At 48.2% G+C, this 26,976-nt stretch overlaps 1 protein-coding gene across 1 annotated transcript; it reads right to left on the bottom strand.

Moving 5' to 3' along the window:
• Nucleotides 1-3,646: 3,646 nt before the first annotated feature.
• RXRG (retinoid X receptor gamma) lies at nucleotides 3,647-26,572 on the bottom strand. The gene is made up of 10 exons (XM_058030682.1): nucleotides 26,412-26,572; nucleotides 15,289-15,530; nucleotides 11,528-11,672; nucleotides 10,651-10,830; nucleotides 7,884-8,044; nucleotides 6,636-6,765; nucleotides 5,899-6,031; nucleotides 5,111-5,202; nucleotides 4,744-4,849; nucleotides 3,647-4,054 (listed from the first exon to the last, which is right to left on the bottom strand). The coding sequence occupies exons 1-10, from the start codon at nucleotides 26,458-26,460 to the stop codon at nucleotides 3,907-3,909; spliced, it is 1,386 nt and encodes a 461-aa protein (XP_057886665.1). The 5' UTR covers nucleotides 26,461-26,572; the 3' UTR covers nucleotides 3,647-3,906.
• Nucleotides 26,573-26,976: the final 404 nt, after the last annotated feature.

The following is a 26,976-nucleotide window of genomic DNA, read 5'->3' as shown; positions in this document are numbered from 1 at the left end:
GCCCCTTGGGGGCACCAGCAGCCCACAGGCTGTCAGATAGCCCTGGGGTGATCAAATCCTCTCCTTTCACCCCTGAAATCCACCAGACCACGCCTGTCTCAGGTAGAGTTGATTGCACAGAGGGCACAGGAAGAGAGGAGAGAGAAATGGAGTGGCAGCCTTGCTTAGATAGAGGTTGGTCTTTGTCACTCACGCTGATGAACTCTGGGGATTTATCAGGGCTTCTCTACCACGTTTTCCACCACAGTGTCTCTTGCCGTCATCCCTGAGAGAGGATACACACGGCTGCATCCCACTGCCATCAGCAGCAGCTCTGGGGAGCCCCCTCCTCTTCTCCCCCCTGCTGCCTGTGCCCCAAGAGGCACCAAGGGCCTCCCATGGGACAGCAGAGAGCTGGGAGAGGGGCACAGAGGGGAGGAGCAGAGGAACCAGGCAGCAAAGAGAGCATCTCAGGAAGCTCAGGTGAGATGGGAAAGGCAGTCCCATCAAAGGGCTTGGCCCAGACAGGAGGTCTTTGGGGAAAGGTCAGTTTTGGTGGCACTCAGTTGGATTCACACTGTTGGTGTCTTGTGATGGTGTCCACAGGGGTTTTCAGATGAGGGAAGAGACAAGGATCTGACTCCATGTTTCAGAAGGCTTGATTTATTATTTTATGATGTATATCACATTAAAACTATACTAAAAGAATAGAAGAAAAGGTTTTCTTCGGAAGGCCAGCTAAGGATAGAATAGCAAAGAATGATAACAAAGGTTTGTGTCTCAGACAGAGAGTCTAAGCTAGCTGGGCTGTGATTGGCCATTAATTATAAACATCCAAGATGGGCTAATCAAAAATCTACCTGTTGCATTCCACAGCAGCAGATAATCAATGTTTACATTTTGTCCCTGAGGCCTCTCAGCTTCTCAGGAGGAAAAAATCCTAAGGAAAGGATTTTCATAAAGAGATGTCTGCGACAGTGTCTGAGAGTCATGTCAGGTCTACAGGATGTGCCCCTGAATCATCCAGCCCATCAGGGAGCCCAGAGTCAATCTGAACATAAACCAGCTCAAAGTTTTATAGTTTGAGATGTATTTTTTTATTCTCAATCTAGAAATGCTGTCGTTGGACTCAGTATAAACTGGAGCAGCTGCTACAGAACCCAAAACTCCATTATTTTTTGAAGACCCCTCCACAGAGCATTTTCAGAGGGAGCAGCTCAGAATTAATAAATGCTTTGACACATTTGGCCTGGGCACCAGAACTAAGCTTGCCCATGGTGGGGGGGACCTGCTGCTTACTCAGGAAGCTCATGAGATGTGATGCATGGTGGCAGAGAGAAAATTGTCAGTCATTCCCAGAGCCTGGCTTGCTTATTAATCCCAGAGCAAAGGGAAAATTGTCTGAGCTTGATCTGAGGCTATGAGGGGCTTCCTGGGGAAACCAGTGACTGGATGAAGCTTTCTTTGGTGTATCAATGATGGGGATTTCTGCTGTTTTATGAAAATTAGGTTTTTCCAGGGCTGGGAAAGCTCCAGCCATGCCAAGCTGCTGTCCTTCTGCAGCAGCTCACACAGGGATAACCGCAGCAGTGAGTTACTGCCAGCTGCTGTGGGATTTGTTCCTTGGGGTGTCCAAAGCCTCACTCCCGTGCTTTGCAAGGCTTGGGGAGGCACAGCTCTAGGACAACACCCCTGTAGAGAGGTCTACAGTATGAATGAGGAATCCAAGGGCTGGGACCGAATCCAGGAGGTTGCACCAACCCTCAGGTCCCCAGGGACTGCAGGCAGAGCTGGGTTGCTCCATGACTGTTTCCTCTGCAGAGGACATTGGTTTGCTAGGGGCACTTGCAGATGAGCAAGTGGTGTCTCACCCACACACAGAGGCCACGTGGAGAGTCCTGGTCTCTCAGCCCTGCCAGACACAGGGTGGAGGAGTCTGTGGTGTGCTGTGCGTTGATTCTTTTTCCCAAAAACCCAGTAGTCATCTGGAGAAACAGGACAAAGCCCTGCTCAAACTGCAGCCTGCAGACCTTGTGGCCCAGAACCCAGAGTAACCTTCCAGACTGCTAAGAGTGGAGTGTGTCCAGCAGCCACCTCGAGGCTTCCTGCCCCCTTTTGGTTACCATATCCATCACTTCCAAAATATCACAGGCAGCAAGCAGCCTGGGATTGTTTACAAACAGTGGATTGAGATCAGCATCAATCAGAAGAGAAATCCAATCCAGCCAGCTGGGGGCCAGCTCTTAGAAGTTTACATCTCTCAGAGGGGAAGCCTGAGCAGCCCAGGCTGGAGGTGGCCTCCTGCTTCATCTAACCAGTAGTGTGGTGTGGCACCAGCCCAGCACAGCATCTCAAATTCCAGCAACACTTTTACAATGAGCAGGCTGTGTATTCTCTGTATTTAAACACTTCTTTTAACAAAAAAAAAATGCCTTTTCACTTAAAAAGTATCTTCTTGGTCCGTGCTTTTCACAGGTTTTGAAAATCTCCCTGGGTTTTTCTCAGGAGGAAAAGAAAAAATTGAAGCGTTTTTGTAGCGTTGGGGTTTTCCCTCTTTTCCTCCGCTCTTTTAAATTCTCCTTTTCCTCCCCTCAGCGAAAAACTGGAAAATGAATCATGTCCCCGTGTGGGAGCTTTAACAAAACGTTTCATTTTTATCCTCCTTCCTTTTCTGCTGTCAGCCCTCCTCTCCCTGCAACCTCCCCGAGCCGGCAGCGTCGCAATCTGTCACGCGGACAGCCCAAGCTGCATCTCACCCCACTGTCTGCTGAGAGGGTCAGGAGGGGCAGATCACTTAACACTACACCTGTTTTATGAATAATAATACAGACAGTTTCCCTGGGTTCCTGGGAGGACGTTTTCCCACCAGGATAAGCGCTGCATATTGAACAAATTAATGTCTTTAACTCGTTTGACTCTGGTTAGCTCGGCTGCAATGGGGAGCTCCAGCAGGAGAAAGAGCAGGAAAGAGCAGGCAAGCCTTTGAGGGTGGTTTGTTAGAGGGTCTTGTTCTTTCCTTCCCTGCAAGTTTCACTCGTGGAAGTGGGAGATTGTGAATTTTGGGGTTTGTGAGGTTGTTTCCAGAGGAGAAATATGGAGGGGGGAAAAAAAAAGAATGGGACGCGTGAAGCTTCGGGAAAATCAGGAAAATGGAAAGTTATCCATGAGCACACAAGGTCTGCTTCACTTCAAAATGCTCCACCTGGACCAAAATGAAAAACTTTGGTTCTTCTGTCAGTGGCTAGACTAGCTCAGAAAAGAAAACATCAAAGTAACCAACCAACCAACACCAGACAACCACCCTCTCACACATTAAAAACTTACTTTAAATATTACTTTAGAACCTCAAAGAATTCCAAGAGCCCAAGAGTTTAAGATGGTGGAATGAAATGTTTTGATTCACAGCAGCAAGCTTCTCTTGGTCATTCCTTAGCAGAAACAAGAAGGAGCAATACCTGTCTTCTCTCAGCCAGAGGACCGTGTCCATCAGCACAAGCAGAGATATCCCAAGTGACATTCCTGCCCTGATTTGGGCAGCTCAAAAGTGTCAGGAGGAACCCTCAGCCCCACCCCAAGCTGGACCTGTGACCACAGCAAAAGAAGACACTGCTCTTCCACTCCAATCAGTGCCTCACTCGTAATATTTTATTTGTTTTGTTGACTTTTATTGAGAATGAAAAAATAATTTAAAGCAATTATCTGTACAGGGGGGCAGGGCGGGTGGTTAGCTGGGTAGAGGATCTGTGACCCCCCCCAGACAGGCCAGGGAGGGCTCAAGGGGGTGATTTACAGCTGTCCAAAACCACGACAATCCCACCGAGGAGGAGCGGAGGGCCAAGGACATCTCTGGAGCTCTCACAGGCTCAGAGCACAGGGGCAGGAGGCTCTGCAGGGGCACAGGGGGCCAGGCTCTGGCCAGACAGACCCTCAAGTGACCTGCAGGGGTGTCTCCAGCATCTCCATGAGGAAGGTGTCGATGGGGGTGTCTCCAATCAGCTTGAAGAAGAAGAGGTGCTCCAGGCACTTCAGCCCGATGGAGCGCAGTGCCGGCAGGCGCAGGAGCAGCTTGGCAAACCTGGGAAAGAGCAGAGTCAGAGGCACAAGGGAGGCACTGCCTGCCCTCTCCCACCCATTTCCAAGCCTGCACCAGCCCAGATTCTCCCCAAAAAATGCTTTGGGGCGTTCTCTCAGACTTAGATTCCCTTAAGCTTTCAATATAAGCATTTGTCGCCTCATGTGGTGGGAATATGTACCTTTCCAAACCAGAATGTGGCATTTTTAAAATTTAAACAAAAAAAGAAGATACATCCAGATTTGAACATCTTAACATGACCCATATCTCCATGGTACCATTTAAATCTATGTTCAAAAACTCCCCAGGCTATCAGAGTGTGTGCAGCCCCTCAGCTGCCAGCCACTGCCTCTGGTTTGGAGGCACATCTGGGAAGGGGGTGCAGCTGGCAGCCTGTTCCCCCTGCCCAGAGCCCACTTGCAGTGTCTGTGGTGACAGCCAGAGCCCACTGGCAGTGTCTGTGGTGACAGCCAGAGCAAAAACCAGCAGAAGATTCCGCAGGCACCGACCCAGCTGCCGGCGCTTCAAGAGCTCGGCCAGCAGAGGGTAGGATTGGATTAGAAAGCAACAAAATTCCAGCTCCACAGCACCCTCGAGGCTGGGGATTTGGGCACCGTGGTTCAGGCAGAGCCAGCACAGCCAGGATCCTCTCTGCAGGGTGAGAATCACGCTGCCCTGCCGGGGGCACTCACCGCCCTGGCTGCTCGGGGTACTTCTGCTTGGTGTAGGCTTCCAGCGTGGCATAGACCTTCTCCCGCAGAGATTCCACTTCTGAGGGGCTGGACAAACCCTTGGCATCTGGTCAGGGGAGGAAATACAGCTGGGGAAAAGGTCTCTGCAGAGGGGGTCTTTGCACTGTGTGCACTGGCAGGAGAGGAATGGGACAAATCTTGGCTGCTGGGAGCTGTCCCTGCCCATTGCAGCAGGGGTGGAATGATGTGGTCCTTGAGGAACCTTCCAACCCAAAGCATGAAATCTGTCTGCAGCCTTGATGCTCATCATCACAGTGACCTGCTAGGAGTGCTTGTCACCTGGGACTGTCCCCAGCCTCGGGCTTACCTGGGTTAAACAGGACAATGGCTCGCAGGCACCCCAGCTCCGACTTATCCATCTGCATGTCCTTCATTTTGGACACCAGCTCTGTCAAAACCCTGCATGTGGGGGACATGGGTGAGCAGACAGTCAGAGACCAGTTTCTCCACTGAAAATAGGCACTGGGAATACTCTCAATTCTTCTCTGCAGGAAGAGAGGCATCTTTGAGGCACAGCCATGCCCCACACTGCTGTTCCACAAGTGCATCAGCAACATCCTGAGCATCAAATTTGCTCCTGTTCTCACTTTGTTCAGCACACAGCACTCCCAATTTGCACTCACTCAAGGAAAACCACATGGGTTTTCTCCACTTTTTACTGTGTGGTGCAAAACATGGGCACTGCCCTTACATGTGCCAGGTGTGAAGGAGTGGTGAGGCAGTGTCCTGCCAGGCAGGGACAATATGCATGCACTTGTTACACAAGCAAGTTAGGGTTTGAGGCTTTGCCATCTAAAGCTCTTGGTGAGCAATATTAGGCCTAGATACAGCCACAGCAAACTCTCTAGACAGAAGCATTCCTCCCCCTGCACACCCAACCCAACATCTGCTTCTACAGCTGCAAATCCCTTCCCACTGTGCTTTCACCCCATTCTTGTTTTTTTAAGTCAGTCAAACATCCCCTGCTCATTCCAAGCCACTTCTGCCCCAAACCACACAGGCTTTGCTCCAGTTCCCCTTAAGGACATGTTTCCCACTCAGAGGGGAAGGCAGAGCCAGCCTGGCCAGCCCTGCTGGGGGGTGGCAGCCACGTACCTGTCAAAGATGGAGCCCACGCCGGCGCTGTGGGCGCTGCTGCGGTGCACGTGCAGGCCCGTGGCCAGCAGGATCCCATCCTGCACCGACACCGAGCGATGGGAGAAGGAGGCAATGAGCAGCTCATTCCAGCCTGCAAGCACAGGAGGGCAGGACACTTCAGGCAGTCTGGCCAAAAAGCAGTTCCAGACAGAGCAGCAGAGCTGGCTTCTCCCTGCTGGCTTTGGACTGAACTCAGGGGAGAGTTGGCACCCCAGGTACCAGTGCATCCCTTGCAAGAGGTGGGAAATCCCTTGGAAATATCTGGGAAATGCTCTCAGGCACATGGTGTGATACTTGGGGTTGTTCTGGGCAGGGACAGGAGTTGGACTTTGATGATTCTTGCAGGTTCTTACCAGCTCAGGATATTCTATGATTCAGTGACCCTGACTAGCAGCAAGCAAGGAGCAGAAACTGGCTCAAAGGGAAAACAATTAAAATTACAAAAAAGAAAAGGGGAAAAAATATTCTGTGTTTTCTTCCTAAAAAAACACATTCCTAGCAACTCCAATCTCTTTACAAACAACAGATTCTACACCCCATCCACACCCTCTGCCAACCTCTCATCGTGTCTCAGCATGGGACATGGAGGAATGGATTGGCTCAGGATTGCACATTCAGCACCCAGCCTGGCTGGCTCTCACACAGCCCAGAGAAGGGACAGGGGCAGCAGGGACAGCACAGGTGGGGGACATTACCTGCCCGGAGGAGAATGACTTGGTCTTCCAGCGTCAGGTCGGAGAAGTGGGGGATGCGCTTGGCCCACTCGACCAGAGTGAAGAGCTGCTTGTCAGCAGCGTGGCAGATGTTGGTGACAGGGTCATTTGTCTAACAGAGAGGGGTACCAAAAGGAAAAGAGCAGAGGAAAAGAGGAGAATTCATCAGTGGAAAGTCTTTGATAATCGCAATTGAGTTAACGATACTCAATGCCACAAGTACAACATCCAAACTGCCAATAATCTCAGGTGGGTGCTGCTGGGGAGAGCAGGAATTTGTTACCACTGTCCTCTCTGCAGCCAGCCAAGTCAGCTTGATGCCTTGGAGTGGCCACCCAGAACAGAGGCTAGACCAGATTAAGAGGGTAAAAAAAGGTATTTATTGAAGGTCTTCAATAGGCACACCTTGGGCAGTCAAAAGAGGGGCTACACCTGAGATGGACAACGCTAAGTTTTTCAGACAATTTTAAGTTTGGTCCATTTCCATTTCAAGGGTTAATCCTCCAATTACAGCTTCAGGTAATGAAGTCATATTCCCCCAGTTTGCTCCCCCCAATTCACTTTTGTTTATACTTTTTGGGGCCTGAGGCTGTAGGGTGTCCTTGAGCTTCAGGCTCAGAGGGATTGTTTTGTCTGACCAAAATGTGAAGACAGCAGCTGACACTCTATATGGAGTTTAGAGTTATACACTAAAGCAGTACAAGATTTGAAAAATATAAAAGCTAAATGCCTTAGGGCATCAAGCTGGTTGCTAGACTTTTCTGTTTGCTTGTTACCCTTTGCAAAGCAAGTCCCTCGTGGCTGGCTCCAGTCCTGCTCCCCAGGGCATATCCAAAAGCCAGGGAGCAGCCCCTGAACAGGCATGAGCACCAGTTCCATCCAAACCAGCAAAACCACAGCAGTAAACCTGCTGTGTTCAGCTCCACCCCAGCCAGGGGCAGACAAGAAATGTTCAGGGCTATGCACGTGTGAAAGCCAGCACAGGGCTCAGGCTCTCCAGCATCTATTTCAGTGAGGAGATTCCTCATTGAAACTAAAAGAGACTGGGGGAAAAATGCTTGGAAAATAACATATAGTTGTCATTCAGAGTATCTCTAAAGAGAAACTGTTGGTGATTTTTAGGTGCTGTGGAGCAAAACCCCCTTGCCCAATGCTTGTTGTTCACATGGTGCTTGTCTGTTCAAATCCCAGCTCCAATCTCTGGCTGCAGGTGCTGCCAGGGGCTCTTACCGAGCTCTCTGTGCCCACGTCACTGTAGGCCTCTGTTTTGGGCTCCACTGCCAGCTCAGCTTCCAGGATCCTCTCCACGGGCATGTCCTCACTGCCACTGCTCGTGGACTCGGCCTCGGTCTCACTGCGCTCCCTGCTCCTCTGCCTCTCCTCCTGCACAGCTGTGGGACACAAGCACGGCTCTCTGCAGCCACAGCAACGCTCATCTGCTCACAGGGGGTCCCCACAGGTGGGATGGAAACCCCCTCAAGCAGGAGGCAACAGAAAATAATACCATTCACATTCTCTTAAAAAATTCCTCCGCCCAGGGTTTCTCTCCTGGGAAGCTTAAAGGCAGCGAGAGAGGCCTCAGAGAAAAAGGAAACAATTCCTATCTCATTTGTTTCTCCTGTGTTTTGCTCATGTGGAATGTGTTTGGAGATTGTTTACCCACTGAAACCAATGATTGTTTCATTGGATTCTGCTGTGAGTTGTTTTCACTCTTTGGCCAAATGGGGCCAAGCTGTGTCGGGACTCTGGAAAGAGTCACAAGTTTTCATTATAATCTTTTTAGCATTCTGTAAGTATCATTTCTGTATTCTTTAGTATGGTATAGTATTCTTTAATATAATATAGTATAATAAAGTAATAAATTAGCCTTCTGAGAACATGGAGTCAGATTCATCATTTTCTCCTCTCCTCAGTAGACCTGCATTTTACAATAAATGGGTATTTCAGATGTACACCCATTAAAATGGCTGCTCCCACACCAAGAACTCTGACCAAAGATTGTGATTTCCAAAGTATGAAGCTCCAGAACAGAGGGAAGAGGAGCTGATGCCTCCAGGTGGCAGTCTGGACTTGGCTGTCACTGAGTGCTGGAGGAGGCAGCACTCACAGCACTCCTGCACTCACAGACAGGTTTTTGTGCTCTCAGCATGCTTCCAACAATCCCAGAATGCTTTCAACAATCCCACAGCAGCCAGAGCATCCAGCAGCAGGGCTAGACAGTCCCAAAACCCCAGCTGGATTCACACTTGCTGGTTGTCTCATTCCTGAGCAAAATCCTACCCAGCCTGGCCCAGCCCTGGCATCACCTCTCCCTCCACCACCTCTCTTCCCCACTAGATCCTCCCCACTAGAAAGTTCCCTCTACATCAGTACCCCAACACACTCCCTTCTCCCCTCTGTATATTTTCTAAAGAAGGCACAGAACATGAAATTCTCTCCAAAGCTCAGTTTCTAATTCCCAGGACATGTGTAAGACAGGTCAGTATAGGACCTGTGTATCTTGGGTGCAACAAAAGTCCTGGTACACTTTTTTTTTATTTTTTTTTTTTTTTTTTTTTTTTTTTTTTTTTTTTTTAAGAAATCCCAAAGGGAAATACAACAATCCTGCTTAAGAAGTGACCAGCAGGCATTATATTTGTTCAGTTCACTGCTGGGGTGAAATGGTAGCACCCAAGGAGATGGATCAAGGCGGGCATCCAGCCTGGTGTTTGTGAGGGAGGGCAACACAGGACACAAGTATAGGCCAGCCTGCTGGGGGGGGGGGAATATTTGTGCAGAAAAAGCCATGCAAGTGTTTCTGAAGTCACCAAAATCTTACTGTAAGAAAGAACATGGCAAGGAAATACCAGTCCCATCACTCAGCCCCTGAACTCAAGCTGCACTCTGTCCCCAGTTTCTGCAGCTCCCAGTGATTGCTGCAGCCAAACTCTCACAGGATCCACCAGGTTCCTGGGGTTTAAATTTTCACTCTCTGCAAAAGGAAGTTGTGCTAACACCCTGGTCCTCTGAACCACTTTGCACCTGGCTGGAAGAGGGAGCTATGCCTGGGATTAAGTTTTTGATTCCAGCCTGGCATTGTGCAGTCCCCTGCTGCCCTGTGAGTTTGAGGCAGCACAGCTTTGGTGATTCTGCAGGACGAGAATCAGCTCATGCCCAGTGTTACAGCTGCTTCCCTGGGCAGCTCTGTTACTTTATCTTACAAAAAAGGAGCTTAAGTGCTGTGTTGGTTGTCACTTCCTGACGTTGCATCTGTTAGGATAATTTGGGAGAAAATCCAGCTCAGCAGGTGAATGGAAATGACAGAGGGGAAATGACAGAGAACTATAAAATGAGAGATAGAAATAAATCATTCACCCTTATCGTCCAGTACAAGAATTAGGTGGTGACAAATGAAGTCAGCAAATCAAAAACAAAAAAAAGGAAGCTGCTCTTCACAAAAGAGACAAGAAGGCTGCAGGACCCCTCACCGCTAGGTCCCAGCAGAAGTTTACAGGTTTCCAAGGGGTCCAAGCCACTAAGAGTCACTAACTAGAGGCAAGGTTGGGTCAGGATCAGTTAAAAGCTTCGATACTCACCCATGTGTGTGATTAGGTGAGAAGAAAAATACACTGTAACAGCTTCCCCATCAGTCTCTGCCCTTATTAGCCCTTATTAGGAAAAAAGCCTTCACAGAAGGAAGAATTTTTTGCACCCTGTCCAACATGGGAACAGGCTGCTCAGGGAGGTGGCAGAGTCACCATCCCAGAGGTATCTAAAGGACAGGCATATGTGGCACTTAGGGACAGGGTTCACTGGTGGAATCTGCATTGCTGGGCCAATGGTTCCACTTGATCTTAAAACTCTTTTCCAACCCAAACCACGATTCCCATTTCCTTTACGTAATGAGGTCCCAAACCCCCTGATGAATGCACCAGCCTTGGGAGGGCCACCAAGAGGCTGATTTATCCTAATGAATGGAGGAAAATATCTCCAATCCCATTGCTCCCAGCAGCCCTACCTTCCCTCTTCATCCCCATGGCGAGGCACTTCTGGTAGCGGCAGTACTGGCAGCGGTTGCGCTGGCGCTTGTCGATCAGGCAGTCCTTGTTATCCCGGCAGGTGTAGATCAGATCCTTCCTGATGGTCCTCTTGAAGAAGCCTTTGCAGCCCTCACAGCTGTACACCCCATAGTGCTTCCCTGGGGAGGCAAGGGAATGGCTGGCCAGGCAGGTTTTTGCCTTTCCTTCCAGCGTGGGGGAGCTCAAAGCAAATCCAAAGGTGGGAAAACTGCAGGGTATCACCTTGAACTGGCTTCAGGTCTTAGCAGCAGCAGTCAAACCACAGGACCACTGTTTTTCCTGGGATAAGGAGGGGCTGCATGCCAGTGGAGTGATGTGGAGCATCTGAGGTGCACAACAGCCACAGGCAGCAAATGGGGTGCACTGATATGGAGAGGGCTTGCAAGGCTCACTGGGGTATGATAGAAAACCCAGGCACAGGCAGAGCCCAGCTGACACAAAGCACAGGGAGATGGGAACACAGAGATGGAGAGGGCTTGTAAGGCTCACTGGGATATTGTAGAAAACCCAGGCACAGGCAGAGCCCAGCTGACACAAAGCACAGGGAGATGGGAACACAGAGATTTTGGTAGATTTACCTTTGGCAAACAGGGACAGAAGGTAAAATGAGGTTACACACATGAGGGAGAAGAGCACAGTGTTTAGGTTTGGTCACTTTTGGGCACAAATCTGCAACACAGCCAGCCAGACCCAGCCATGAGCTTGCCATGCCAGTGTGGCCCCAGCAGCCTCCACACTGCTCAGTGCTGCACAGTCTCAGAGCACCAAGAGAGTTCTCACTGCACAAAGCCTTCCCCAAGAGAGAAAGCCTCCTACCTGAGGACCTGTCCCCACAGATGGCACAGATGTGTTTGGCTAGGGATCCTGGACTCGTGGATGGATAATTCATGTTCCCCATCCCTGGGAGACCCGGCAAGGGCTTGACATCCTCCGAGCTGCTGACATTGTTCAGGACATTGAGCTGCAGAAGCCACAAGACAGGTTAGAGGGGAAGAGACTCACATCTCAGTGAAACCATCCCCAAACGGAGCTGACCCTTCCCTTGCTGCTCCTGCCAGGCTTGTCCCCCAGGCTTACCCCCATGGGGCTGCCCTGGGCAGACAGACAGACATCCTCTGCTGAATCCAGCAGGAGAGGCTTAAGCAGGCACTAAAGCAGACACTGCCTGATATTGCAACCAAAGCCAGGACTAAGCAGAGCTGGAAAAGGGCAGGCACTACCCTCAGCTGCTCAGTTACAGCCTCCAAGCCATGAGGCTGGTGGGATCCTGGCTGCTTCATTAGAGGATGCTGATTGTTGGCTGCTGGCAGCCACAAACACTAACAGATTAGTAAAGCAGAGCTCTGCAGACAGGTGATTTGTTGCAATCAAACCTGCACTGCTGCATGGCTAGGGAAGCTGTAATGGTGTTTAAGAACAGAAAAAAATAAATAAAAATTAGTGGCTTAGCTTCCCTGACTCACAATATCTGCATATGCACATGAACACATGGCCATTTGGTGCCTCTCTGGGACTTAGGTTCCCAAACACCATCACAGGTGGTAGATTTGGTGTTACCAGATTATTTCAAAAAAAGAAACAAAAAAAAAAGGGGGGATCAGGCTGAGCATCGAAAAATCAGCAGCTGTGAGATGCAGGCAAAGGATGCAGAGCCCCCAGCTGAGATCCCCAGGAGCTGCTCCTGGCTGCTGAAGTTAAAGGTTACAAACCCACATTGATTAGAGACCAAAGCCTGACGTTGCCCAGGGCTTCCTTTTATTGCTGTTTGCTTTGGAGCCACGTCAGGCAGGGCAGGGAGGGTTAAGGGCCATCGAGCACGTCCTGTCAAAAGCTGTCTGGGCAGAACAATCTCTTTCCAAGCCCACCATCCACCACCAAATCACCTTCCCCACTGCTGTGGGCTGAGGGCTGGGGATGGTTGTTCCATCCCTGGGTTTGTTTGGAACAGTTGTGCCAATTTATCAGCTCAAAGAAGGCAGAAGCAAGGACAGAAAACAAGAATTTGGATGAAGACCCAGCTTGAGCCTTCATTGCAATCTCTGTAACATTTAAAACAGTGGATTCCATGCATGTTGCTGAAATTTCTCCATTTGCTCCGAGAAACTGCACATTTCCAAAAAAAAAAAAATGTGGTAATTTCCACAGAAAATTTTGGTAAAGAACAAAGGTTCATCCCATTGGAATTTTTTGATGTGTCAATAGAAAAATAAAAAAGATGAAGCCTGTTCTCATCTTCCCTCACCGCTATCCCTTCATTTTCAAGCTTCAAATGTTTTAATAACACAGAAAATAAAAATTATCCAGCAAAAATCAGGAGCCAAGTGGTTTTGCTCCAGTAGGACATATAAGTGTATTGGGAAAAATTGCCCAGAGGAACAGAGGTTTGATCTCCCCAGCAGAGACTCAAACCAAGCACTGGCAACTGTAAATCCTTATGCTTCAAAATCCAGGCCAAGGAAAGGAGAAATAAACCCTTTCCTCCCCACAAGTGTCTATCATCTTGGCAAAACACTGAGCCAGGAGAAACTTTTTATGGTTTAAAATGTTACTCAGAACTCAGGTACCACCTTTTCTTCCTCCCTGCCTGCACTTTGAAAGAATAAAAGGGAGGGAGGGTACAGGGGAGGGGGACACACAGGGCAGTTTTACCCATCAGTGTCCTTAGAGCTTGACTCTTGCAGGTGAAGTGCAATCATGGATGATATCTGGGACAACTGCTTGAACCCAAATCCATTAGCTGCCTCCCTGCTGAATCCCCAGGGCCCAGCCGTCTCCTTGCATTAGAGGCAACACAAATGGAACCTTCTCCTCGGATCTGGGAACTTGGCACAGGGCCCAGGCTGGGGAAACCACTTCCCAGAGCATCCCCAGTCCCAGAGGAAAGGCTTCCAACCAGCCAGTGCTGCCACAATTTCCTGTCCAGCCCTTCTGTCCTTGATGTCAGGGGCACAAATACCATCAGATCCACGGGGAACAGCGGGGTGCTGCAAGGGGATGAGGGATCCTCCAGCATTCCCACTGCTGACAGCTGGGGCCCACACAGGAGTTGAGGATGCTGGGGAAAGGTAAGCCAAACATCATCCTCTTTCAGAGCTCTTCAGGGGCCTTCCCATGCTATTTTTTCCCAGCCTTTCAGGCACTAAGAAGAGCTTCAGGCATTCCAAGGAGTAGCAGCATGGTACGGGAAGAGAGGGCTTGGGGACCATCTCCTTGCTTTTTCCTCAGCAGGAGCCACCAAGGCTTCTGAGCACTTCCCACCTTCAGGTCCCACTAACAAAACTCAAAATCTTGCTCGGAAGAGGCAGAATTTTCACTTAGATCAGGACACCCAGAACACTTCAGCTCTCTGTCGAGATGCCACAGTGCCACCAGAAATGCAGGAGGCAGTTCCAGGCTTTTGGAGCAGCATGTCTCCATCCCACAGAGCCACCCTGGGAGGCTCCCAGCCCTCCCAAACACCTGTCTGGAAGGGAAACCTCAGCACCCACGTGAGCACAGGCAGCAAGGATGGGAGTGCTCAATTTTGCTTCAGGCCAGCTTGAGATGCAACACAGTAGGTGGCTGGCATTTAGCATTAACATTTGTCTCTCCCTAGAAAGTCTGTCTCCTTTCCAGATAAACAAATGAAGCAGATATGCTTCTGCAGGAGGAAGGGCAATGTTTCACACGCTGCAGCCCTTGGCTATCCTGTTCCCATGTACAGTAATTACACACTGCAGCAGAGGGGAGCTGGACTGCACCCACAGCGAGAACAAAGCTGGAAATTAGCTCTATTTCTTCATCCTGTGTGGGAACCCAGGACATTTCTCTGGCTGCCCTGGGTGATCCCAGACCCTGGCAAGGGGGCTCAGAGACCTTGGCACCGAGTCACAAACACCTGTGCCTTTGATTTTAGCCCATGGAAACAATTACCAACTTTGTGTGAGGATTTACAAGCCACAAGAGTTTGAGTAGAATGATAGTGAATTTGTCACAGGGTGAAAAAGTAGAATTTTGGGGGTTTAGAATGGGGGTTCAAGGGGCAAGATGGAGGAATCTGGGCATGTCCTGTCCTTCTTGTCCTCCATCTTCTGCTGTGATGGTGACACTTCTGGATTGGTTAAGAGTAGAGAGAGACCGTCTAACACAGGTGATAGGTATTGGAAAATTATAAGAAAGGACACATAGTTCTCAGTATAAAAAGTTAACACCACCCCAAGGGCAGGGACTGTGCCACAACCCGACCTGCTGGACAGAGCTCAGAAGGTCAGAGACAGAATGGAACAGATAAGAAAAAATAAACAACCTTGATAAGCAGAACCAAGGAATCTCGACTTCTTCAGTGGTGGGGCTGGGAAAAAAGGACTTTCTAATACCTTGGAGATCATCTCAACCACAGAAATCTGAGAATCCTGTAGGGTATTTTAAAACTGGTGTGTTCTGCGTGTCTGTGCAAGGCTGATTAATGCAGATTCACATGCTAGAAAATATTCTTCCCAGCTGAGCTCTGAGTGGCCGCACTCCCCACCAGCCAACCCTCTCCCCCAACTCTTGGGACTTCACCCACCCTGAGCACAAAGAAACCATCACATCCCCACCTGTGGGCTGGCGTGCGCCACGAAATTGACGCCGGGGGCGGAGGACAGAGCGACGGGGTGCGAGCCCAGCGAGGAGGCGATGACCCTGTAGGGCGAGCCCAGGGCGCTCATGGGCGCCGGCAGCGCCCGCGCCGCGCTCCCGGCGGGCTCCAGGAAGCCGGGGGGCCCCTCCACCACCGGGCTCCCCGAGGACAGCCCCGAGGACAGGCTCGCCGACGGGGAGCTGGCGTGCACCGGGGAATCTGCAGGGAGAAACGGAGAGACGGAGTGGGATGGAGAAGGTTGGTGGCTGTCACCGTCGTGTTTTCTGGGAAAATCCCTTCTCCAGGGAAGCTGAGGAGCCTCGGAGAAAAAGGAAAGCAATAATTATCTGGTTTGCTTCTCCTGTGTTTTGCTGCTTTGGAATGTGGGTGGAGATTGCTTGTCCAACAACATTGGTTTCATGTGAATTGTTTTGACTTAATGACCAATCGCAGTCCAGCTGTGTCGGGACTCTGGAAGAGGTCACGAGTTTTTCTTTATTATCTTCTAGCCTTCTGTAAGTATTCTTTCTCTATCCTTTAGTATAGCATTCTATACTATACTAGAGATCATAAAATAATAAATTATCCTTAACATGGAGTCAGATTAATCACTTCCTTCCTGCCACGGGGGACGCCAAAAATACCACAGGTTGTGTCAGCTTAAAATGCCAGCCCAGCCTCAAAACCAAGCAGCAAACCACGCTGTAAAGAGAGAAGAACAAAATGTTGGTTATAATACAGGAAAATGAGTTAGATACTGTTGGAACGCTGGTTACTGAGAATTTGAGACTTTCTGTGCAGACCCCCCAAGAGAACACTGCATTTAACCTGAGACCATAGAGAAGACTTCCAAAATTAAATGGTAAAACTAAGATTTATGAGTGTGTAGTTTGAATAGAAGTGTGTAATATCACATAGTAGAAGACTTAGAGTTTAAAGCTTTAGAATATAGAATATATATATAAAATTTATACATATATATTTTATATAGAATATATAAAACAAGACAGAAGTTTTAGAGCAAAAACTAGTCCTTCTCCTTCATGAATTTGAGCAGTATTGTATAATATAAATATATAATATATAATATACAATATATAATATATAATATATAATATATAATATATAATATATAATATATAATATATAATATATGATATATGATATAATATATATAACATAACATAACATAATATAATATAATATAATATAATATAATATAATATAATATAATATAATATAATATAATATAATATAATATAATATATGATATATAACATATAACATATAATATATGATATATAACATATAACATATAATATATAACATATAACATATAATATATTATATATTATATATTATATATTATATATTATATATTATATATTATATATTATATATTATATATTATATATAATACATAATGTTATTAGTTTTATATATAGTATATATATTAAATTAAAAGTCCGCATTGCAAGTCATGGGTAATTAAGTTATTGAGTTAAAAGTAAAAATAATTTAAGTGTCTTTTCTTAATTAGACAGTTTATTCTTAAAAGGCCTTGTAAAGAAAGAAATACAACTCCATTTTTAGCTTGTTAGAGTGAAGTGCTGTAAAACTCACAGTTTGTGAGATTGTAATATAAATAAGAACTAATAAACATGTAAGTCCAAACAAGAAATACCATCTCACACATTTAATCCCAACCTTGGCAGAAGAAAGAAACTAAAGAATCCACAATATACAGCAACAAACGTTATTTGGAGATAATGCTTAATAACAAAATATTCCTTTTCCACTTTGGTGCCTCAGCAGACTTGGATGAAGGCACCACTGCCTGCCTGCCTCAGGCTGATTTTCAGTTTGCTCTGAACTCTTCCTTGAGGTCCCATTTCTTCTGTCCAAGCCAGCTCTGGGGACAGCACACTTCTGAAACCCTGACATCCTCACCAGCCAGCCTGGAAACTCTGAATGCTCCACAAGCCTTACGATGAAGCACCTCTGCTCCCTGAGGTGGCTCTGGCCTTGTGCTCCCATGGCTCAGTTTTCCCCCTCCCCACTCACTGTGTCTCCACTGTGCCTTTTCCCATGTTCACTCCCAAAGCTGGGTGCCAGCACCTCCCACAGCAGCTGGAGCAACCCAGGAATGCCTCATGACACGCTTGCAGCGCAAGTTTCAGGACAAGGCAGCCCCAAAACAATTTGTCCTTTATTTTTCCTCATTTGTACAAATCAGAGCAGAGACTCTGGCCACGCAGATGTGCCAGGGCACTCTCACAGCTACAAGGACAGGGGTTTTCCTCCCTCCACACTAAAAAGAGCTGCAGTGCACATCACCAAGCTGAGCCACACGAGATCAGTCTGCCCCTGAACCCTGCTGAGGAAGAGGTGGTGTAAAAAACAATATAACCCTGATCACTGCCACTTCAGGGCAGACTCTGAGGCTGAACAGCTCAGCCAAGGCCTAAATACTGTCTTCTGTAGGACCAGTCTCAAATATTCAGGCATCAAATGCCCACTAGTCCCAATGGGTCATGCATTTAGGTTCATATTAAGGATTTCCATGACCTTTTCTCCCTCCCTTAGAATTTACCAGCCCTAGTTAGCATTAGCTGTCATTAACATTTCTGTGAACCATTATTTCTCCGCTGGTTTTTCAACACAGGAGATGATTCCCTGGAGTAGCAAGTCAAAGATGTTGTGTGGGAAGGTCACACAGCTGCTTTTTCACGGCTGGCACAGAGGATACATTCTCCCGTTGCATTTGCAAGTAAGGCAGCGCTTGGGTGTTTTGTTTGTTTGTGGGTTTTTTTCTTCCCTCCTTTTAACATTACTGCAAAGTTATTTACGTGACAGCGTTTGTTATTCTACCTGAAGTAACAATCAAATCTGATTCAAAGGGAAGACGCACAATAAAGACGGGAAAAGGTCAGCTTGCTGAATAACATTAAAGACATTTGTCAGAGTCAAGGAGGACTCCATCCGCCGTTATCAACCCGCTTCAGACTTAATTCTGCTGAGGGAGGGGGAGAAAAGGTCTTTGTCAATTCTTGCTTTGGCTTTTTGGATCAATTCTCCCGGTGGGAAAGCGATGTGCAGCAGGAGGAAACCGGCTCAATGACAACAGCAGAGGGCTCAGAGGCAGCGAGGCGCTCTGGAGGCAGGAGCAGGGCTCGCTCTGCCTGCTGCCACAGAGTCACCCCACATCCCCCTGCCACCACCAGGGAGACACACAGCCTGCCTTCTGCCAGCAGACAGCAACATCCCTGCCTTGGAATGGATCCCAAGTGCTCCAGTCCTTCATCCCAGGGACGGAGCACCTTCAGCACTGGGCAGAAGCTGTGCTGTTTGTCTGGAGCCTCCCTGACCTCAGCTCACACAGGCACCTCAGATGTTTCTTGGGGCTTCAAAGGACCATCCTGGCCATTATCAGCTTCAGAGAAAAGCAAATGCATTTTTCATCACCTGTGGTACCACAACACGCAGTCCTCCCCAGCATCTGCAGCACAGACCTAGAAAGAATTTGCTTTTACGCCTCTTTAAATAACTAGGTAAACAACATTGCCTCTGAGGATTCCTCAGATTGGAAAATAAGTCATTGCAGGGGATACTGGGCAGAGATCTATCACACCAGGAGAGCTGAGCAGCAGAATGAGTCTTCATCCTCTTCCATTAACACAGAAAAGGGCATATTTTGAAAGTATCATGCAGAAGATTTAAACCAATAAGGAAAGACACCCAGGAGAGTTAACTGTTTGCTTTTATGCCAGACCTTTCAGGAGTGCTGTCATTGCTGAAATTCTCCATTAGAGAGGCTCAAAGTTGCACAAGGATCCAGAGCAAGGCTTTCCCACCAGGAGGCTGCTGGTCAGTGCAAGCCCCATGGTGACAAGAGGCAAATTTTTCAGAGCTGTGCCCAGGGGGATCCCCTAGACCCCAGGATGGGATCAAAGCTCAAAGCCAGGAAACCTGGAGGGTTTTACCCTGTTACACCTCTGTTATCCCAGCAAAGAGATACCAAAGAGGAACTGTGAATGCACAAAGGAGTGTTTGCTGGTGGAGATGGATGGATAAATGAAAATACCCACTGGAGAGCACAGAGGTGTAAAGCCAGGCTTTGCCAGGGCCTGATGACACAAACCAGAGTTGACGTGCTTGTTCCTACAGTGCCTGGCTACGCTGTCCTGCCAAGGCTCTGACAAACCCCTTGGTCAAATCCACAGTGTTAAATTTCCATTTACCAAACAACAACTTTATCCATCTGTTACAAATTCAAATAAACCCCCCATCTAGAAAAGCACAACAATGATGACAAAAAGCCCACAAACAACAAAAAATTTTGACTTCCAGTCCCTTTCTGGAATAAGTCTGCTAAGTAATCCACCACAGGAGCAGAAATGCATTCTCCTGCAGCTGGGGAAAATCCTCCTCTCAGCTTCTCATTTTCAGGCTAGAGTGCTCAGAGAGGGATATAAGAAATGAGTGTTAGCAGACTATCAGCTTGTGAGAGGAGCAATTTTCATGGCTCAAAGGTGTGCAGGAAGAGGCAAGCCAAAGCATCCTTGACCCTGGGGTTAATTATTCACTCAGCTGAATACACTCAAACTTGTTTCAGTTCAAAGAAGCCAGGGAGGTTTGGACTGTGCAAAGAGCCAAGTTTTGAAAGAAAATAATTAAATTAAATGACTTGCAAGAAAATACTGATGTTCTGTGGCCCACATCTCCCAGCAGAACCCAGAAAGGTCTTGGGTTCACTGGGATGGAATGGCTTTACTGCAGGTATTTTCTCTCATCATCTGGGAGATGGACAAATGGCAGTGGAATAGGGCTAGGTGTTGGGGAAGATGAAACAGGAAAGCTTTATAAATATGATTGCCTGGCATAAGATTTTGAGAATATGGAAACTATAAGTGAGACTGAAATGAAAACAAGCTTTGAGATGCCTCAGTTACTGAACAACTGGAAAACAATGGTGTGGCCAGCTGAAGGTGATCCCCTTTTGATGGAACAACACCCTCTGCTTGCAGACAGCTCCAAGGGTCAGAGCAGACCCTACAGCTTGGCAGAAGGGCCCAAAGAGGAGTTTTTAGGGTTTAAAATGTAACACAGTATGGTAATGTAGTGATTCTTATAGGCTGTATGGAAATGCTGTATATTGTACTAGATGGGTTAGTGAGAATCAGAATATTCAGCACAGAAGAAGATTTATGGTATTGTAACAGGAACTTCACTCTCTCTTACTCTTTTGCTGTCTCATCCTCTTTACCATGCTCTTGCCTTCTCTCTCTTTACCTCTGTCTTTACTTCTCTCAGGCCTGCTCTGAGCTGTGTTTGGCAGCTCCCAGCAGGGCCCTGCACCCAGGCCCTTTGCAATAAACCACAAATTCCATGACCTGGCTGCAGAGATCTCTGCTCTCCATCCATCCCGACCATCCTGCCCCTGTCACTCCTACAGCTGGGGAAGAGCTGCAGTGCAGCAGGGAAGCAGCTGTGGGATGGAGCAGGGTGGGCTGGGGAGGCAGGAGCCAGTGCTGCAGCCAGCCCCAGCCAGCCACCCCCGCTGCACAGGGCACAGGTGACATTTACCCAGGCCTGCAGTGTCCATCAGGTAATGCAAGGTGACAGCAGGGACGGGGATGCCCCGAGCACAGGGCACCAACCACGCTGGCCATGTCCCCACACAGCTGGGGAAGGCCAGCTGGGACCTGCACTGAGCACCAGGGCTGGCTGCTGCTGTTCAACACCCACCCTGCACTCACCACTGGCTTATTTCTGATCCACAAGTGGGGCTGTTTGTCCTTCTGCCGTGCCTGGACAGGTACGTCACCGTCACATTTTCTGAAAAATCCCTTGGCCCAGGACTTTCTCCTGGGAAGCTGAGAAGCCTCAGAGAAAAAGGAAAACAAATTCTTATCTCATTGGCTTCTCCTGTGTTGTGCTCAGATGTGGAATGTGTTTGGAGATTGTTTCATTGGTTTCATGTGAATTGTTTTGACTTGTTGGTGAATTACGGTCAAGCTGTGTCGAGCCACGAGTTTTCATTATTATCTATTTAGCCTTCTGTAAGTATCCTTTCTGTATTCTTTAGTATAGTTTAGTAAAGTATTTTTTTTCTATAATATAAAGTTAGTGTGGTACTAAACTATAGTTTAGTGTTTTTTTCTATAATATAGTATCATAAAATAATAAATTAGCCTTCTAAGAACATGGAGTCAGATTCATCATTCCTTCCTGCCACAGGGCACCCAGCTAATACAACACAGGGAGTTTCCTGTCCAAGTTCAGGGCAGCTCGATTTTGTATTTATTTCTCTCCTGGAGGAGCAGGGGAAGGGAGGACAGGTGGATTGTGTGGATTTTCCAGTATCTCTGCTGCAAACATGCACTGCCCAGAGAAGCCAGCGCTTCCATCAGCTCTCCACAAGCTGCCTTAAACAGAAGCACACATTCCAGCCTTCTCTTTGAAGGGGGCAAAGCTTAAGAAAGAAGAATTTGGTTCTGGGTGCTTCAAAGTGGCTCTGCAAATTACAGCATTGTTTGTGGCAGGGAGCAGCTGAAGTACACACACAGAAAAATACAGTGTCCATACTGTTGCTTTAGAATAAGGATAACATCCAAGCACTTCACAGGGGAAGCTGAGGAAGGTGTGGAAACAAAGACAAGTGACCCCAAATATCTCAGTGAAGGCAGTAGGGAGAGAAGGAACCAGGCTGCAACCAATAAAACTGCCTTGATTTTCACACAAATAATGGCAGCAAACAACAGCTTCAGCGGTTACACCTGAGCAGAAAGAAGAATCAAAATGCAGAGGCCAAAAACATCCAAGCACTGCACACACTGTCTGTTTAACCACCACAGGCTGCAGGCTTGTTTTGGACAATGTCCCTTCAACTCTAACACCCAGCAAAGCCTTGAGAGAAATATCCATGTTCAGCACTGAGGTCTGACCTCATCTAAGGCCTAAAACAGTCCTTGAAGATCCCTGGCAAGCCTAGAGATGATGATACTCTCAACATTCACAGTTTCCTTTTTAATATCAGAGAGAATCAAAAGCTGAAACTCATCAAACAATGAAAAACACTTACGCTCCCAAGGCTTCAGAGAAAAGGTTGACAAACATTTAAAGGTGTGAGCTGCCCTGCCTGACGCATGACTTTGCAGATATTTCATCCTCTGCAGATCAGAAAGCACTGAGAAGTGGGCAGAGAAGGGCTGATTTCAGGAGAGGAGCACGAGTGTGCGTGGGAGGTGCAGCCTGGCAAACAGCTCGTCCTTGGGGACGACCTTGAAAGGGAAACACCTGAGAGAAACACTCCTGAAAGTGGCTGCAGTGATGGCAGCAGGATACCCACCATAACTGGAATCCAGCAAAGTTCTGCTGCTGTGACTGCAGAAGTTGTTTTTTTGTTTAACACACAGAGGATGAACCAAAAAACTCTTCCCTTTCTGGGGATATTTTGAACCATCCAAGCAGATTCCCACAGACAGTACAAATATCCCACAGAAAGGTTAGTGGGTTTGCCTTGCTTTTAAGGTCCAGTGACCTCTGTGTTTCCATCTTTCCTGCTCAACTCCATGCCAATAAATAATGCAGCCTTCCCTGAGCACTAAAAACGAGGAGGAAAACTCTCAGGAGCTGCAGTGGCACATATGGGAGCAGGGGTTTCTCCAACAGGGACCTACATTGGGCAGCAGAAAGTTTCCCTCAGCCCTCCAGGTGGTGGGAAGAGCTGCTTCCTCTCTTCTCTGCTAATGCCTCCCTTGCAACAGGGGCCATCCAAAACCTGGCCACAAAAAGCTGTTTGTCCTGTCCAAACGTCCTTGGACTTACTAAGCTATTGACCCACTGTCCAATTTCAGTCCAATCAGGCCAAGACCTCAAAATAGCATCTGCTGCTGAGCCTGCACCAGGGAAAGACTCCTTTAGCAACTACACATCAAGTAATTAAAACAGAGCTGCAAGCCAAATTTACTCACCCTAACAAGGTGTCACATCTCCCTGGTGGCCACAGTAACACACAAGAGTTGGATAAAGCTCCTTGTCTCCAAAAAAAAAAAAAAAACAAAAGGAAAAAGTCGTGGAATTTGAGGCCTGAAGGGTTTTTACAATTATCGTTTGATCAGAATTCCCACTTGGCCAGCAGCCACTAGGAAAAAACACGTACAAATTCCTACAGTTTTGTTTGAATTTGTGGAGAAGCTACAAGTCCCCAGGAGAATGGATCCCACTGACTGCAGGAATTGTGGTTGCCCCAGGCAACTGAAGGCAGGCGTCTCCTGCTTGAAAAGAAAAATTTTCACAAAATTTAAAATCTCATTTTCTTAAAATTTCATTTTCTTAGATACCACAGTTGCCCGGTCACTAAGGGCTCTTTCCCATCCTCACATCCACGATTACAGGAACGGACATAGCAAGCCATGACATCCAGGGGAAAAATCATCCTGCAGGCCACAAAACCTGGGACAATCACATGTGAAAAAGGTGCCAGGCAGGCAGGCAGCAGAGCCAGCCCAGCACAATGTGGGTTTTCCTCTCCCTATCCCCTAAACGACCTGGCCTAACCCTGCTTTGCTTGGGAGAGCTGACAAGATTGCAGCCGGAGGTGGTGTGGCCACAGGCCAAGTTACATGAGTAGCAATAAAAGAGACTTTGTGGAGGAGCCAAGTTAGTTCTTGTCCCCAACCAACGGTGCCAGAGAGTGCCCAGAGAGAGAGGACAGCCAGCACAAGCATCTTTCCTTGCCCTGGGAGCTGGGCTTGGGGTGAGGTGCATCCTTCTGGAAAATAAAACCACATTTTTAAGCCCTTTCTTTGCTCCTGTAGCCCAGCACATCTCCTGCTTTAGATATCTAAGGGTGACTCATCTGAACATTTTCCCTGCTACTCTACAAACTCATCTGTGACACCTTGGAGTCTGATTGTCCTTTTCTCATCACAAATCGTGTGCTTATGACCAGGTTGTGGATGTATCTCTCAGACAAATTTGGTGGTGCTATCCAGATGTTTAAGATCAAACTGAGTGTTGCACACCCCATCAAAAACATGCACCTTATTTCTATCCTGAATGCAGATAAAATTAAGGTAAAGCAGATGCAACAGCCACCTGAAAGCAAAGAAAAAGACAGCAAGTTGATGCCTTTTTTTTTTTTTTTTGCCATTAGGCTGAAATTGAAGCCCAGAATTTCAGAGCTAAAGGAAATCTGAATGCAAGAAGAACAGCAGAACCTGCATCACCTTAACTTTGCCCTCCAGCAACACCGTGCAATGAATGCTACAAGTTCCAGGAAGAGTTTCATGGCTTTTCCAAGGATGGGGGAGCAGTAAACACCAGGAACACATGGTGGGCCTGATGGAGATGCAGGCTGCCTGATCCCTTCCACCCGTGGTCACCACCATCTCTCCCTCCTCCTCCTCCAAAGCCTGGCTGCCCTCTCACACAGCCCTAAAGCTGTTTGCCCAAAACAGGCACTGCTTCCTCAGCCAGCCAGAATTCCCCTCAAAGGAGAGGGAGCTGCCACAGGGACATGGAAGCCCCTCTGGCTTTTTGGGGAGAACGGCCAGGAGTGGCAAACTCCATCCAGGGAGCACAAGACAGGACAGAGAGACTGTTTTAAAGCATCCCAAACAAAACAAGTTAAACTCCCAATATACTGAGATAGAGAAGTCCCTTCGCCTTTATTGGTGGAAAAGAAATCCCTCTGCTCCTATTACCAATTTCCTCTCCTAGAAATCTCCCAAAGGCTCTGCTGAGTGTTGTGACCCTTGTCCCTACAGGGATCTCTGCCTGGTTCCTATGAAGATCAGCATGACTGTCACTTTTTCTTTGGTTCGTTGCAAGTTTGTAACAGAAATAAATTCAACACAAATAACACTTTCATTGTTTTGTTCTTATTTGTAATAGAAATAAATCAAACACAAATAACACTTTCATTGTTTCCTTCTTATTGCAGCAGTAGGAGAGAGTTCAGCTTGTCTTTGCTGGGTCCTTAAAACCACCAGTGAGCAACAGATTCTCCCAACGAGAATCTGCAGAAACAGCCTAAAAAGGTATTTTGAAAAGTCAAGCTCTTGTGAAACTCGAGGATAACTTGATGCAATACTTTCCTGGAGTTGGCGAATTACCAGAGGTGAGCATCTGGTGAAAAAGGGAGGGGGGAAAAAACCCCACACATAGTGGGAACATCCCATGTGCAACGTGATGTCTGCAGGAACTGCTTCTCCAGCAGAGAAATACCAGCCTGATTTACACAGCATGGGGGCCTCCAGAGAGAATCCTGGAGGTACTTCCCCACCTTAAAGGGCTGGGAACAACTTAAGGGAAGACTTTGCACACACACGCACACTTTGTTCCATCTGTACTTCCAGCAGTCCATAGGTGGGTGCTCCCAGACCCTCGCAGCCGAGCACTCCAACCCACAGCTCCTCAAACCCATTCCCCCTGTGTCGGGGCAAGGGGTATAACCTCAGATAAAGCATAAAGAGTATTCCCAAAGAGCATTTCCCGAGAGGAGCCGCGGTTCCTGCGGCCAGGGCTCGCTCTCGGTGGGCACAGGGGTGTCACAGCCTCCTTTGGCTCATCTGACACAGCTCCACACGACGATGGTGGGATCTGTGTCACAAGGGCAGGAGACAGCCCCGCAAGGCAAGGAATTACCCCTCGTAAGGTTTTTCTCGGGAGGTGTTTTATGTGTGAAAAGTAATTTTTTCCTCCCCTCAACAAGTTAATAAAAATGAAATGGGAAAGATGCTTACTCGCTTTGACGCTGTTCTTACAATGAAGAGATTCAAGCCAGCACACACAGACACAAACACGCATCTCCCGAGCGATCCGCTGAACTTCAAAGCGCAGCCTGCAGAATTTCAGGCAGCCCGGCGCGGCCGTGCAGAAGTTCACAGCACATAAAACCACAGGACAGCTTCGATCACAAGCACACGGGCACTGCAGGTTACAGCCACATCCCAGCTAGGTTAAATTCCTAGCTGGGAATTTATATTTTTAAATTCCCTTTACGTTTTTTAATTCCCTTTATACCCCTCCCCTCGCCGCCACCGTGGGACCAGTTCCTCCCCCTAACCCCGTAAACGCAAGTAAAACACTTACTGCCAAAGCCCGCAGGAAACTTAATGAAGTGAGGATAATTCCCATACATGTTTAATCTTCAGTTCATCGCTCGCCTTTCCCGACACGAGTGCCTCCTCTAAACTTCAAAGCCGTCCGGAGCGCAGCCGGGGCCGGGGCATGGCTCTGAGGGGGCTCTCGGAGGGTGCCGGCGCAGCTTCTCCCCGCCGCGGGCCCATGCTCGCCTCACGCCGGCCGCGGCCAGGCCCGGGCCGCGCCAGCCCCGCGCTCCCCCGCGCTGCCCCGCTCCTCCTCAGCGCCCGCTGCCCTGCTCGGCTGCCTCGGCTCCCCGCGAATCCCCGGCGCTCCGGGCACGCAGCATAATCGCCCGGCGGAGACGCCAATCAATGCACGGCGGCTCCGCTGTGGATCGGGAATCGGGAGCAGGGGGAGAGGTTAAGTTGTTCAGGGGAGGAGCGTCGTCGTGGGGAAGGAGGGGGTGATGTGCTGCTCCACCAGTGTTGGTTCCAGCAGCTCCGGCCATGTGGAGCTGCACATCCACCCCGCATCCCACAGCAGATCCTGCCTCACTCACGGCACGGCCCTG

The sequence above is a fragment of the Melospiza georgiana genome, chromosome 9 (genome assembly GCF_028018845.1).
Source record: "Melospiza georgiana isolate bMelGeo1 chromosome 9, bMelGeo1.pri, whole genome shotgun sequence".
NCBI classification, from domain to species: domain Eukaryota; kingdom Metazoa; phylum Chordata; class Aves; order Passeriformes; family Passerellidae; genus Melospiza; species Melospiza georgiana.
This window is presented reverse-complemented; position numbering and strand designations above follow the sequence as displayed.

Bases quoted from the DNA above. Each gene is read 5' to 3' on its own strand.
- RXRG (XM_058030682.1), bottom strand. From the start codon at position 26,460: ATGTATGGGAATTATCCTCACTTCATTAAGTTTCCTGCGGGCTTTGGC. The intron at 10,831-11,527 runs GTAGGAGGCTTT...TTGCCTCCCCAG, and splicing joins CTGTGGGGACAGGTCCTCAG to GGAAGCACTATGGGGTGTAC. The intron at 4,055-4,743 runs GTGAGTGCCCCC...GCTCTTTCCCAG, and splicing joins TACCCCGAGCAGCCAGGGCG to GTTTGCCAAGCTGCTCCTGC.